The sequence below is a fragment of the Pseudophryne corroboree genome, chromosome 7 (assembly GCF_028390025.1).
Source record: "Pseudophryne corroboree isolate aPseCor3 chromosome 7, aPseCor3.hap2, whole genome shotgun sequence".
NCBI classification, from domain to species: Eukaryota; Metazoa; Chordata; class Amphibia; order Anura; family Myobatrachidae; genus Pseudophryne; species Pseudophryne corroboree.
In genome coordinates this window covers 269,028,734-269,041,660 of record NC_086450.1, presented here as the reverse complement: position 1 = coordinate 269,041,660, position 12,927 = coordinate 269,028,734, and the positions used below count along the sequence as shown (strand labels likewise).

The window sequence follows — 12,927 nt, the reverse complement described above, 5'->3', positions numbered from 1 at the left end:
TATGCAATTATTCCAAAATACGGAAAAATCCGATATCCAAAATACTTCTGGTCCCAAGCATTTTGGATAAGGGATACTCAACCTGTACTTAGCAGGCTTATGGCATTACCACAGAGTTTCTAACTGGTGTTTCCGCATTGTACTCCTCTCTGATAGCTAGAGTCCTTACGAATGGCATTCTCTCTGACCCCTTTCCTCCGGGTGGTCTTCAGGTTGCCGGCTGTCGGGATCCCGGTGCACAGTATACCGGCGCCGGAATCCCGACAGCCGGCATACCGACACTTTTTCTCCCTCGTGGGGGTCCACGACCCCCTGGAGGGAGAATAGATAGCGTGGCGCGCATAGCGCACCACCGTGCCCGCAGCGTGGCAAGCGCAGTGAGCCCACACGCCGGGAGCCCGGCCACCGGCATACCATACTACACCCCTTTCCTCTTTCTAATAGTACGAGACAGGGGTGCCCACTGTCACCACTGGTTTTTGCCCTGGTTATTGAACTGTTGGCTGCCATGATTAGATGCTCTGATAAAATGTGTGGGGTCGAGGTGGGTTCCCAGGAGTTTAAAATGTCATTATTTGCTGATGATGTCCTTCTATCCCTCACCTATCCTCAAACTTCACTCCCAGCTTTATTTGATATAATGGCAGAATATAGCGAGCTGTCGGGATATAAAATTAACTATTTCAAATCTGAAGCTATGTCCCCACCGAGATGAAGCCCTTCTTACACTCCTCATATCAGTTTAACTGGCAGGATCGCAGAATCAAATATCTTGGGGTGTACATCACATCTCATTATGACTATTTATATTTGGAATATTTTCCCCGTCTCCTGACTCAGCTCAAACGCGATCTTTGCTATGTGGAGGACATATATTATCTCTTGGCTGGGAAGGATCATTGCTATTAAAATTAATCTGATTCCCCAACTCCTTTATCTATTTCAAACCTTACCTACAGAAGCATCTCAAGGATATCCAATCCTTCTTTTTGAGATTTGTTTGTAACGATAAGACTCCCAGAATTTCCATGAATATCCTCAAACTTCCTAGGTCTGGTGGTGGGAGGGGTTTCACAGATGTCAAATTTTATTATTTAGCAAGCCATTTAACACAGTTGGCTCCTACTTACGCCCCTCCGTGCTCTATCTCTTGGGTTTACTTTGAAGCTAATTATATGGGGGATCGTTCTTTGGCTTTCATTTTCGGTTTAAATAAGGCTCATAGCAGTTCCATAGTTAATCTTCTCCCCTCCCGTAATTTCTGCTTTGTCTCTATGGGACTCAGTTATTTCTCAATATAAGTTAACTTCTACTTTTTCTCCCCTTGTTCCACTTTGGAACAGCCTGGATTTTTTTACCTGGAGTTTCTCATCTTTATTTTAAACTTGCATGGCATGAGGCGGGTATATGTTTTGTATCTGATCTATGTATCCATGACTCTTGGGCTTCCATTAACGATATTAAAAAGGCGTTTCCTTCCCTGTCTCCACCTTTTTTAGAATATTTTCAGATTCCCCATTTCCTTCTGTCTCTGACCTCACTCTGAAGTCCTCTGCTCCCCTACCCCCTTTGAGATAATATGTCTGAGGAACCCTCTCCATAGAGGCATGATATCTTCTATCTATTTAATGCTGATCGAGGTCACCTCGGCCCCTCGGGTCCGTTATGAGCAGGAGAGGGAGAGAGATTTGGGTGTCCCCCTGATGACTCCTGCTGGGAGGAAGTGAGAGAGGGAATAACTAAGAGCTTTATCTCTACCCTGATCAAGAAAACATCCTATAATTTATAAAAAAAAAATAAGAATTTACTTACCGATAATTCTATTTCTCGTAGTCCGTAGTGGATGCTGGGGACTCCGTCAGGACCATGGGGGAATAGCGGCTCCACAGGAGACAGGGCACAAAATTAAAAGTTTGACCACTAGGTGGTGTGCACTGGCTCCTCCCCCTATGACCCTCCTCCAAGCCTCAGTTAGGATACTGTGCCCGGACGAGCGTACACAATAAGGAAGGATTTTGAATCCCGGGTAAGACTCATACCAGCCACACCAATCACACTGTACAACTTGAGATCTGAACCCAGTTAACAGCATGATAACAGAGGAGCCTCTGAAAAGATGGCTTCCAACAATAATAACCCGATTTTTGTAACAATAACTATGTACAAGTATTGCAGACAATCCGCACTTGGGATGGGCGCCCAGCATCCACTACGGACTACGAGAAATAGAATTATCGGTAAGTAAATTCTTATTTTCTCTGACGTCCTAAGTGGATGCTGGGGACTCTGTCAGGACCATGGGGATTATACCAAAGCTCCCAAACGGGCGGGAGAGTGCGGATGACTCTGCAGCACCGAATGAGAGAACTCCAGGTCCTCCTTAGCCAGGGTATCAAATTTGTAGAATTTTACAAACGTGTTCTCCCCCGACCACTTAGCTGCTCGGCAGCGTTGTAATGCCGAGACCCCTCGGGCAGCCGCCCAAGGTGAGCCCACCTTCCTTGTGGAGTGGGCATTTACAGATTTTGGCTGTGGCAGGCCTGCCACAGAATGCGCAAGTTGAATTGTGCTACAAATCCAACGAGCAATCGTCTGCTTAGACGCAGGAACACCCAGCTTGTTGGGTGCATACAGTATAAACAGCGAGTCAGCCTTTCTGACTCCAGCCGTCCTTTAAATATATATATATATTTTTAAGGCTCTGACAACTTCGAACAACTTGGAGTCCTCCAAGTCGCTAGAAGCCGCAGGCACCACAATAGGTTGGTTCAGGTGAAACGCTGATACCACCTTAGGGAGAAACTGAGGACGCGTCCGCAGTTCCGCCCTGTCCCAATGGAAAATCAGATATGGGCTTTTGTATGATAAAGCCGCCAATTCTTACACTCTCCTGGCCGAAGCCAGGGCCAGTAGCATGGTCACTTTCCATGTAAGATATTTCAAATCCACTGATTTGAGTGGCTCAAACCAATGGGATTTGAGAAATCCCAAAACTACATTGAGATCCCACGGTGCCACTGGAGGCACAACCGGGCTGTATATGTAGTACTCCTTTGACAAAAACTTGGACTTCAGGAACTGAAGCCAATTCTTTCTGGAAGAAAATCGACAGGGCCGAAATTTGAACCTTAATGGACCCCAATTTGAGGCCCATAGACAATCCTGTTTGCAGGAAATGTAGGAATCGACCCAGTTGAAATTCCTCCATCGGAGCCCTCTCCTTCAGGATCCGGCGTTCAACCGCCATGCCGTCAAACGCAGCCGCGGAAAGTCTAGAGGTAGAGTGCACGGATCCTCCGTGCGCATCTCTTGAAGTTCCGGGTACCAAGTCCTTCTTGGCCAATCCGGAGCCACGAGTATCGTTCTTACTCCCCTTTGCCTTATAATTCTCAGTACCTTGGGTATGAGAGGCAGAGGGGGGAACACATACATTGACTGGTACACCCATGGTGTTACCAATGCGTCCCCAGCTATTTCAGGCAATAGACTCTTGACCCGGCGCAATACCTGTCCAGTTTTTGTTGAGGCGGGACGCCATCATGTCCACCTTTGGTTTTTCCCAACGGTTCACAATCATGTGGAAGACTTCTGGGTGAAGTCCCCACTCTCCCGGGTGGTGATCGTGTCTGCTGAGGAAGTCTGCTTCCCAGTTGTCCACTCCCGGAATGAACACTGCTGACAGTGCTATCACATGATTTTCTGCTCAGCGAAAAATCCTTGCAGCTTCTGCAATTGCCCTCCTGCTTCTTGTGTCGCCCTGTCTGTTTACGTGGGCGACTGCCGTGGTGTTGTCCTACTGGATCAACACCGGCTGACCCTGAAGCAGAGGTCTTGCCAGGCTTAGAGCATTGTAAATTGCCCTTAGCTCCAGTATATTTATGTGAAGTGAAGTCTCCAGGCTTGACCACACTCCCTGGAAATTTTTTCCCTGTGTGACTGCTCCCCAGCCTCCCAGGCTGGCATTCGTGGTCACCAGGACCCAGTCCTGAATGCCGAATCTGCGGCCCTCCAAAAAGGTGAGCACTCTGCAACCACCACAGAAGAGACCCCCTTGTCCTTGGAGACGGGGCTATCCGCTGATGCATCTAAAGATGCGATCTGGACCATTTGTCCAGCAGATCCCACTGAAAGGTTCTTGCGTGGAATCTGCCGAATGGAATCGCTTCGTAAGAAGCCATCATTTACCCAGGACTCTTGTGCATTGATGCACTGACACTTTTCTTGGTTTTAGGAGGTTCCTGACTAGCTCGGATAACTCCCTGGCTTTCTCCTCCGGGAGAAAAACCTTTTTCTGAACTGTGTCCAGAATCATCCCTAGGAACAGCAGACGTGTTGTCGGGATCAGCTGGGATTTTGGAATATTTAGAATCCACCCGTGCTGTTGTAGCACTACTTGGTATAGTGCTACTGCGACCTCTAACTGTTCTCTGGATCTTGCCCTTATCAGGAGAACGTTCAAGTAAGGGATAATTAATACGCCTTTTCTTTGAAGTAGAATCATCATTTCAGCCTTTACCTTGGTAAAGACCCGGGGTGCCGTGGACAATCCAAACGGCAACGTCTGAAACTGATAGTGACAGTTTTGTACCACGAACCTGAGGTACCCTTGGTGTGAAGGGCAAATTGGGACATGGAGGTAAGCATCCTTGATGTCCCAGGACACCATAAAGTCCCCTTCTTCCAGATTCGCTATCACTGCTCTGAGTGATTTCATCTTGAACTTGAACCTTTGTATGTAAGTGTTCAAAAGATTTCAGACTTAGAATAGGTCTCACCGAGCCGTCCGGCTTCGGTACCACAAACAGCGTGGAATAATACCCCTTTCCTTGTTGTAGTAGGGGTACCTTGACTATTACTTGCTGGGAGTAGATAAAGTCAACCTTTCTGTCAAACTTGACAGTTGTTAACGCCCCCTTGCCCTAGGACCCGCCCCCTTTTAATATTAAATGATAGTGTTTTATATCGCTTAATATAAAATTAATATAAAATTTATAGTGTTCGATATTAAACCGTATTAAAAATTGTCGCGTAACACCAGTCGCAGAGTGTCGCGCAACACCCCGTCGCAGAATGTCACATATGACACACACTTTAAAATACATTTTTTTTTTTTTTTTTTTTGTAACACAAAATGTTCTTACATTCCAGCAGCTGAAACTTCATGAGTCACACATGTTACAGTTTTAAAAAGGATAATCACTAATGACCATGACCATTCTTAGAAGCAAGGGTTCATCACACATGGCACTAATTTAAAAGGTCATTTTAAAATGTCACAAAGGTCATTTTAAATGTCACAGAAACCCCTCAGAAGCCACGATGTACAATTTAACCATGACCATTCTTAGAAGCAAGGGTTCATCACACATGGCACTAATTAAAAGATCATTTTAAAATGTCACAAAGGTCATTTTAAATGTCACAGAAACCCCTCAGAAGCACGATGTGCAAATTTGACCATGACCATTGCTTATAATTTGACCATGACCATTTTCGATTGTTATCTCTGTAGAGGAACATTAGCACCACCTACAGGTTTATGTGTTAACTCAAATCGGATTTTTCCAACTTTTGGATTCATTACATACCATAATGAGATATCATGGTGATGGGTCCTAATCAAATCAGTAAGCCCGTGTATATTTATGGAATCATAAAATAATTTTGTATTCATGTACAAAGACAATATTTTTTGTAATTTTAGCTACAAATCAGTAAGCCAGTGTATATTTATGGAATCATAAAATAATTTTGTATTCATGCACATTAGTTCATAAGAACTTCTGTATAATGCTTTTTATAAATTCATTTTATTATTAAATAATTTATGCGCTTTTTATGAGCCTCATATTCTACAGTATAAGATATACCCATTTGGAATGACTTCCATTCAATCTATACAAGTAGTTTAGACCACTCAGGATTTTTATTTTTTTTATTTATTTATTTATTTTTTTTCTTCTGTATATATAATATAAATGTATTTGGTATGCGTTTGATGCACTGTGTATGACATTTAAGAAACAGCTAAAAGATTATATCTTTATTGTAACTGAAAATATTTATCACATTTACTAAATTATAGACTAGAATTTATATATTTAAAAGTCCCGCCCAAGCATCTTGGAAATGTGGGACGGCGTACCACAGGTTGGTGGGGGCCATATGGCTCACAGCCAGTGTTATAAGAACAGACCACATCACTGAAGTGCACTGAGAAGAAATTTCAACTGAAGCCGCACAGCTATACACACTTGAAGTTATAATGGTAAGTGTTGTTGTTATTATTATTATTATTATTATTATCATAATTATTATTATTATTATTATATTTATACATATTGCATTTTTTTTTTTTTTTTTTTTTTTATTTATTTTACAAATATGGCTCTGAATGCTGTTTAAATATGTTGTTTCTATGCCACGATATACACACTGTTACACGATTCTGTCCTGCCATTGCATCCTTTGTTTTTAGGCATACATGTATAATATGTTAATATTTCAAACCTATTGTACAAAGCGCATTATGCACTCATATGTGAAATGCATCGCTAAACAGCAACATCAATGTGGGTATACCACATTGATGTAGTTGTTTAGCGATGCATTGTAACACATAGAACATATAGTTTTAATAATGTGGCTGTCTGAATGTTATTTAAATATGTGGTAATAGCGACATCTAGTGGTTCATTTTGGGAATGCGCCAACACAATATTTCAACTAAAATTAACCGTCTCTCATTTTCAGAGACAGACAATGCAGAACATCAACAACAAAAACACTTTCATGGTTAGAAACAGATCTTCTTCTTCTGATGATGATGATGCTTTGCCAAGTTATCAAACCTCTCAAAGTAAGCTATGTCTATAAAGGACATTGACGCGTTTTTATTTATATTTCAAGTTTAAATAGTATGAAATTATAGTCAAGGTCTACAATTTGTTCATTTTTAAAAGTTTAAATAGTATGAACGTACAACAGTCTGGATACATTGATAAGTAATTATTAAATAGTAATTATTAAATAATTATTATTTTCTCATTTTTATTTCCCACGATTTGACAGTAATCACAAATACAGAGAATCTCGATTTGTCTGTTGATAGTCCCTTTGGCTTAGACTTCAGCGCTATACCGGATTTTAATAATATTTTGGAATTGGCGCCAGATTGTGAGTAACATGATATCTTTATTTATTTTTCATTTTATTTTTTATTTTTCCACGGCTAAAGAATTAAAAATAAACCTTGTACAGTTGTGCTGATTTGTTGTCAACTGTACACACTTTATATTCTCAGTAATGAATCGCTTTTTCATGTTATTCTAATTTTATACCGTATGTAATATTTTTTATTTTTTTTATTTTTATTTTTCATTTTTCACCGGCTAAAGATGCCACAAAAATGGATGATGCGACGGCTGATGTTATTCTACGGGATATATTGAACAAACCTGATTATTGTCACAACACATCTATACAGAACAGCAATGTTGTTGATGAGCAACCGTTTTTCCCACACGCGACAGGGGGTCGTGCTAAAACATTCGAATATAAAGCAGGTGTGTAATCAAGCACTGTTATATGGTATATTGTTATGCGTTGATTTAAATGCTGATTTTCAGGCAGCGTTGTTTATATTTATTTTATAATATATGTATTACAGATGACGCTGTAGCAATGCGTTATGCGCCGACGATACCATCAGGATGTGATACAGTAGCGCAAATACCCCGTCTTAGTACAAGCGGGAAAATATCAAAACGCACAACCGCCGCTGAAACGGAAAGCCATCAATTCGCAGCAGCAGGTGTGTAATCAAACACTGTTATATGGTATATTGTTATGCGGTGATTTAAATACTGATTTACATGCAGAGTCGTTTATATTTATTTTATAATATATGTATTACAGATGATGCTGTAGCAAGACGCTATGCTCCTTTGATACCAACAGTCAGTGATACATGCGCGCAGATACACAGACCTAGTACAAGCGGGAAAATATCAAAACGCACAACCGCCGCTGAAGCGGAGAACCATCAATTCGTAACGCCGGCAATTGTACATAAGGACGTTGCTAGGTCATCAGTTATGGCTGTGCATAACGGCTGTATCGTCCCGAACAAACGAAAGCCAGCTCGACCAAGAACGAATGAGAGAAGTCATAATTCAACATTTACAGATCTGAAAAGAAAATTGTCATATTCCGAAAATGATAAGCCGCAACGGAGAAGGATCGCGTTACAAACTGTATCATGCGTAAGTAATGATGTTGCTGTAACATCAAAACACACAGCGTTTAACACTGCAGACCGGGATGTCGCTGGTAATACAAAGACTGTAAAGGTTAAGAGGGCATCGCGTCTCTCAAGAAGTAATGTTAAGCAATTGTCGCAATCCGCTGTAATCACAATTCCAGATACACAGGTTTGTTCTGAAACAGAAACAAGACACATAGCAGGCATTGGTTTGTTATCAAATATTGACTCAAGAAGTAATGTTAAGCAATTGTCGCAATCCGATGTCATCACTATTACCGATACACAGGATTGCTCTGAAACAGAAACAAGACACATAGCCGGTAATCCTGTGATATCAGATATTGATGACATAAATGGGCAAGAGCTTATTACAAACTGTGTAGAGTCAACGACACAAGATCCGCAGAATAGTTCTGATGAAGTATTATCAGCCGTTGCAGGAATACCTGGTGATACTACAACGGTTGATTGTGTAACATCAATGCCCAATATTTTTACAACGACAGCCCTGGTACACGCATCGGCTGATGCTTGTGTACCGGCGCGAGGGCTAGCGCCCGACATAGTTGATGAATGTCAAAATTCAGAACAATTAGGCCAAGACGCTGAAATACAATTTTACGCGCTGTTGGGTAAGATACGGGAAGATGTTGAGAACATGGGCGTAAAAGCCGGATACTTGTTAAAACACATTAAAGGTGTGTGCCACGGTAGTAAATGTAAACAAGACATTGTTAAAGAAGTTGTTGAGACGTATATGAATGTCATGTCAAAATACATAGATCGGTCGGTTAAGACCACTGAATTTATTAAAGCCAACATACATCATTTTGCAGAAATAAATGAAACTGATCCGTGACTAGGCATGCTAGGCAATGGTTTGAAACGTGTTTTAAATTTAAATGACTGTAAAAAAAAACCACGAATTAAACCTTGTTTAACATACAAGATCTCACAGTTATTCCGACGCGCAAAGGTGAAACAGGCTGTAACAACATTAATCAGATCGAGAAAGCGCAAGCGGCACAGGGAACATGCGGTAGGTGGCCAATTGAGAAAACGCAAGCGGCACAGGGAACATGTGGTAGGCGGTCAGCACAGTGCGAGGCGTGTAGATTTAGATCAATCCCCACCCCATGCATTACCGAATGACGAATCACAGGCTGACAATATTGAGCGCGATGCAAGCCCCATATATGATGATGCAGGCCGTGTTGAGTCACCCGGTAATGACGAAGGTCGGCAACATGTATACTTAGAGGCAATTAACAGTTATGAACGACAACGACCGAATTTCAGAGCCGTTGAGTACCACAATCACTATCGGTTTGTTAATTTGGACAGGGTTACATCATTTGTAGAGGGGGTTCGAGCCATTCATACGGCTATACAGGCCATGCTCGATGGTGTCCTTGCGGGCGTGGATCCGGCCGACCGCGTTCAGCTTAGATTGGAGGGGGGTGGGTTACACAATGCCATCTATTCGCATCGTAAGCCGCAAGAAACATTAGACGCTGCCAGTTTTTTGAATCAGATTACAAACACGCTTCAAAGTAACGCTGAATTCTTATTATCCACAGGCTTAAGATTTGTGATCAGTATTTTTAAAAACAGGGCAGGGTCTGGTTTGACTGGGCGTAGTTTACAGCGCCTGCCCCAAAGTTTAATAATAGATAAAAGAAAGAGATATCTCTATGACTTCAGACGCGTAGGTAATAACCTGTGTTTGGCCGCTAGCGTCTGTAAACTTCTGGATAAAGGTAACAATGCCAATGATCATGTAATACAGGAGAGAGCGATCCAACTACATAAAGCTTTGAATCTGCCGCTTGATAAAGCGGTCAGCTTTAGCGATGTTGCAATTTTTGAAAATTATTTAAAAGTATCCATCAATCTCCTCTATTACAGTCAAGGGTCTTGGAAATACTACAGTGCAGACAGTCGTTACAAAGACACGATCTTTGTGCTATATCACGATTGTCACTTTTATGGGATACTCGATATCAAAGCGTTTCTTGGTGCCCGATATTACTGCGTCCGTTGTCATAGCGCTTACCATCATAGAAATAATCACGATTGTCTTTTCTTTTGTAAGGCTTGTCACAGGCCGGCTTGTATTGACGACGGTGTGACGGCTTTAAGGTGTTCGGTGTGTAGGGTATTTTGTCGATCAAACGAGTGTTTAGAGCTACACAAAGCTTTAGCTCTTGATCACAAAATATCCTGTCTTGAACATGTATATTGTGACAAGTGTTGTCTCTACAGGCGAACAGATCATAACTGCAGAGGCCTAAAGTGCCCCATTTGTAAGGTGTTCGTTGATGGGTTTTCGAACCATTTGTGCTATATACAAACCATCAAGCCGGAAGAGCCCACAAAGAAATACATCTTTTATGATTTTGAGTGTATGCAGGAGACGGGTGTGCACATACCAAACTACTGTTACGCTTTAACATTAACGGGTGAGAAAGACTGGGAGTTTAAGGGTGTTGCGTGTATCGAAGACTTTGTAAAGACGTTCATGAAACCAAAATTTGAGCATTACACATTCATAGCCCATAATGCAGGTCGCTATGATGCATATTTTGTGCTGCGCCAGCTGATTAAGGAGAAATTAAAGATTGAATTATTATCTAGAGGCGGCAACATAATGTGCATCACGGTAAAAGATTTGAAGATAAGATTTATCGACTCTTTAAATTTTTTACCCATGCGGCTTAGCAAGTTACCAAAGGCGATGGGGTTTGACGGTACCAAAGGTTATTTCCCACATTTTTTTAACACAGCTGATAACCAAAATTACATAGGAACTATGCCGTCAATAGAGTATTTTGGTCCACAATACATGATGCCTGATGAATTATCTGAGTTTACAGCTTGGTATAAACAGTGCGTACACAAACCGTTTAACTTTCAAAAAGAGCTCGTGCGATATTGTAAAGACGATGTGAAAATATTACAAAAAGCTTGTGATGCTTTCAGATCTGCTGTTATAGCCATGACAGAACAGGAGTTTCTAATAACAAAGAAAAAAAAAAAGGTTGTGGTTAAACGTCACATCGAGGCTTTTCAATTAGTCACGTTGGCGAGCGTATGCATGGCCATGTACCGGTGTAAATTTTTACAGGAAAAGACACTGGCGCTTGTACCGGGTGATAACTATCACAAGACGCAGAAGCGTTACTCAACGCCCGCCATACAGTGGTTAATGTACATAGAACACAAAGAAGGGGTGAGTATAAGACACGCTTTACAAGGGGGTGAGAAGAAAGTTGGTAAATACAGCCTGGATGGTTATGCCGTGATTAACGGAACACCCACTGCATTTGAATTCCAAGGTTGTTTTTACCACGGCTGTGGTGCTTGTTACAACGCCGATGATAAAAACAAACTGACTAAAACGACCTACGGTCAATTACACCACAAGACGCAGGTAAAGTTGCACTACCTTAAACGTTGTGGATTTCAGATACGTGAAATCTGGGGTTGTGAATGGAAGTCTATGCTAGATTCTGATGCGGATCTACAGGCTTTTCTGAAGGGTAAAGATTTACCCGAACCCTTGGAGCCACGTGATGCTCTTTATGGCGGGCGCACAAACGCCATAAAGCTGTATCACAAAACAGGCTGTGATGAAAAAATACACTATTTTGATTTCACCAGCCTCTATCCGTATGTTAATAAAACCAAAACGTATCCTATACAGCACCCACGCATTATTTATAAGGACTTTGGTGATGTCACAAAGTATTTCGGTTTTGCCAGGGTTAAAGTTTACCCACCTCGTGGCCTATTCTTTCCGGTTCTGCCGGTTAAAATGGGCGGCAAGTTAATGTTTCCATTATGTCGCACATGCGCTGAGTCTGGACAGACTGAGCCGTGCGTTCATGATTCAGAAAAACGTGCGCTCATCGGTACATGGTGTACCGTGGAACTAAACTTGGCTGTAGAAATGGGTTACAAGGTATGTAAAATCTATGAGGTGTGGCATTTTGATGAGAGATCTGACAAATTGTTTTCAGGCTACATTAAAACGCACCTCAGGGATAAACAAGAGGCCTCTGGTTATCCCGAATGGTGTACAGACGCCGAGAAACGCCAAGAGTATATAGACGCCTATCAAAAAAATGAAGGCGTGTCTTTACGACCCGAACACATAGAAATCAACCCCGCTAAAAGACAAATTTCAAAATTGTTTTTAAATTCCTTATGGGGTAAATTTGGTCAACGTAGCAACATGCCCAATACGTGTCTAGTGACTGACCCCGACAAACTTTTTGAATACGCGTTCTTACCGTACTATGACGTGTCCGCTTTGGATTTTATTGACGATGATACAGTTATGGTAAATTGGAAGTATTCCAAAGATCATTACACCAGGGGTGCAATTTCAAATGTAACTATAGCCATCTTTACAACGGCTTATGCACGTGTTGAACTGTACAAACTACTGTATAGATTACAAGATAGATGTCTTTATCACGACACCGATTCTGTAATTTTTGTCAGTAGACCCGGTGACTGGAGCCCGCCATTGGGTGATTATTTAGGTGAGTTGACCAGCGAACTGCCCACAGGCACACATATAACAGAATTTGTCTCAGCCGGTCCCAAGTCATACGGCTATCGACTAAACAACGGAAAGACCTGTTTAAAAGTTA

The 12,927-nt window shown here is 41.7% G+C and overlaps 2 protein-coding genes across 8 annotated transcripts in view; one reads left to right on the top strand and one right to left on the bottom strand.

The window, feature by feature from the left end:
• Positions 1-12,927, bottom strand: part of HECW2 (HECT, C2 and WW domain containing E3 ubiquitin protein ligase 2) — a 1,325,610-nt gene that overhangs the window by 176,281 nt on the left and 1,136,402 nt on the right. The window lies entirely within an intron of this gene.
• LOC134945082 (uncharacterized) lies at positions 7,336-9,656 on the top strand. The gene is made up of 3 exons (XM_063934133.1): positions 7,336-7,565; positions 7,670-7,813; positions 7,918-9,656. The coding sequence occupies exons 1-3, from the start codon at positions 7,409-7,411 to the stop codon at positions 9,123-9,125; spliced, it is 1,509 nt and encodes a 502-aa protein (XP_063790203.1). The 5' UTR covers positions 7,336-7,408; the 3' UTR covers positions 9,126-9,656.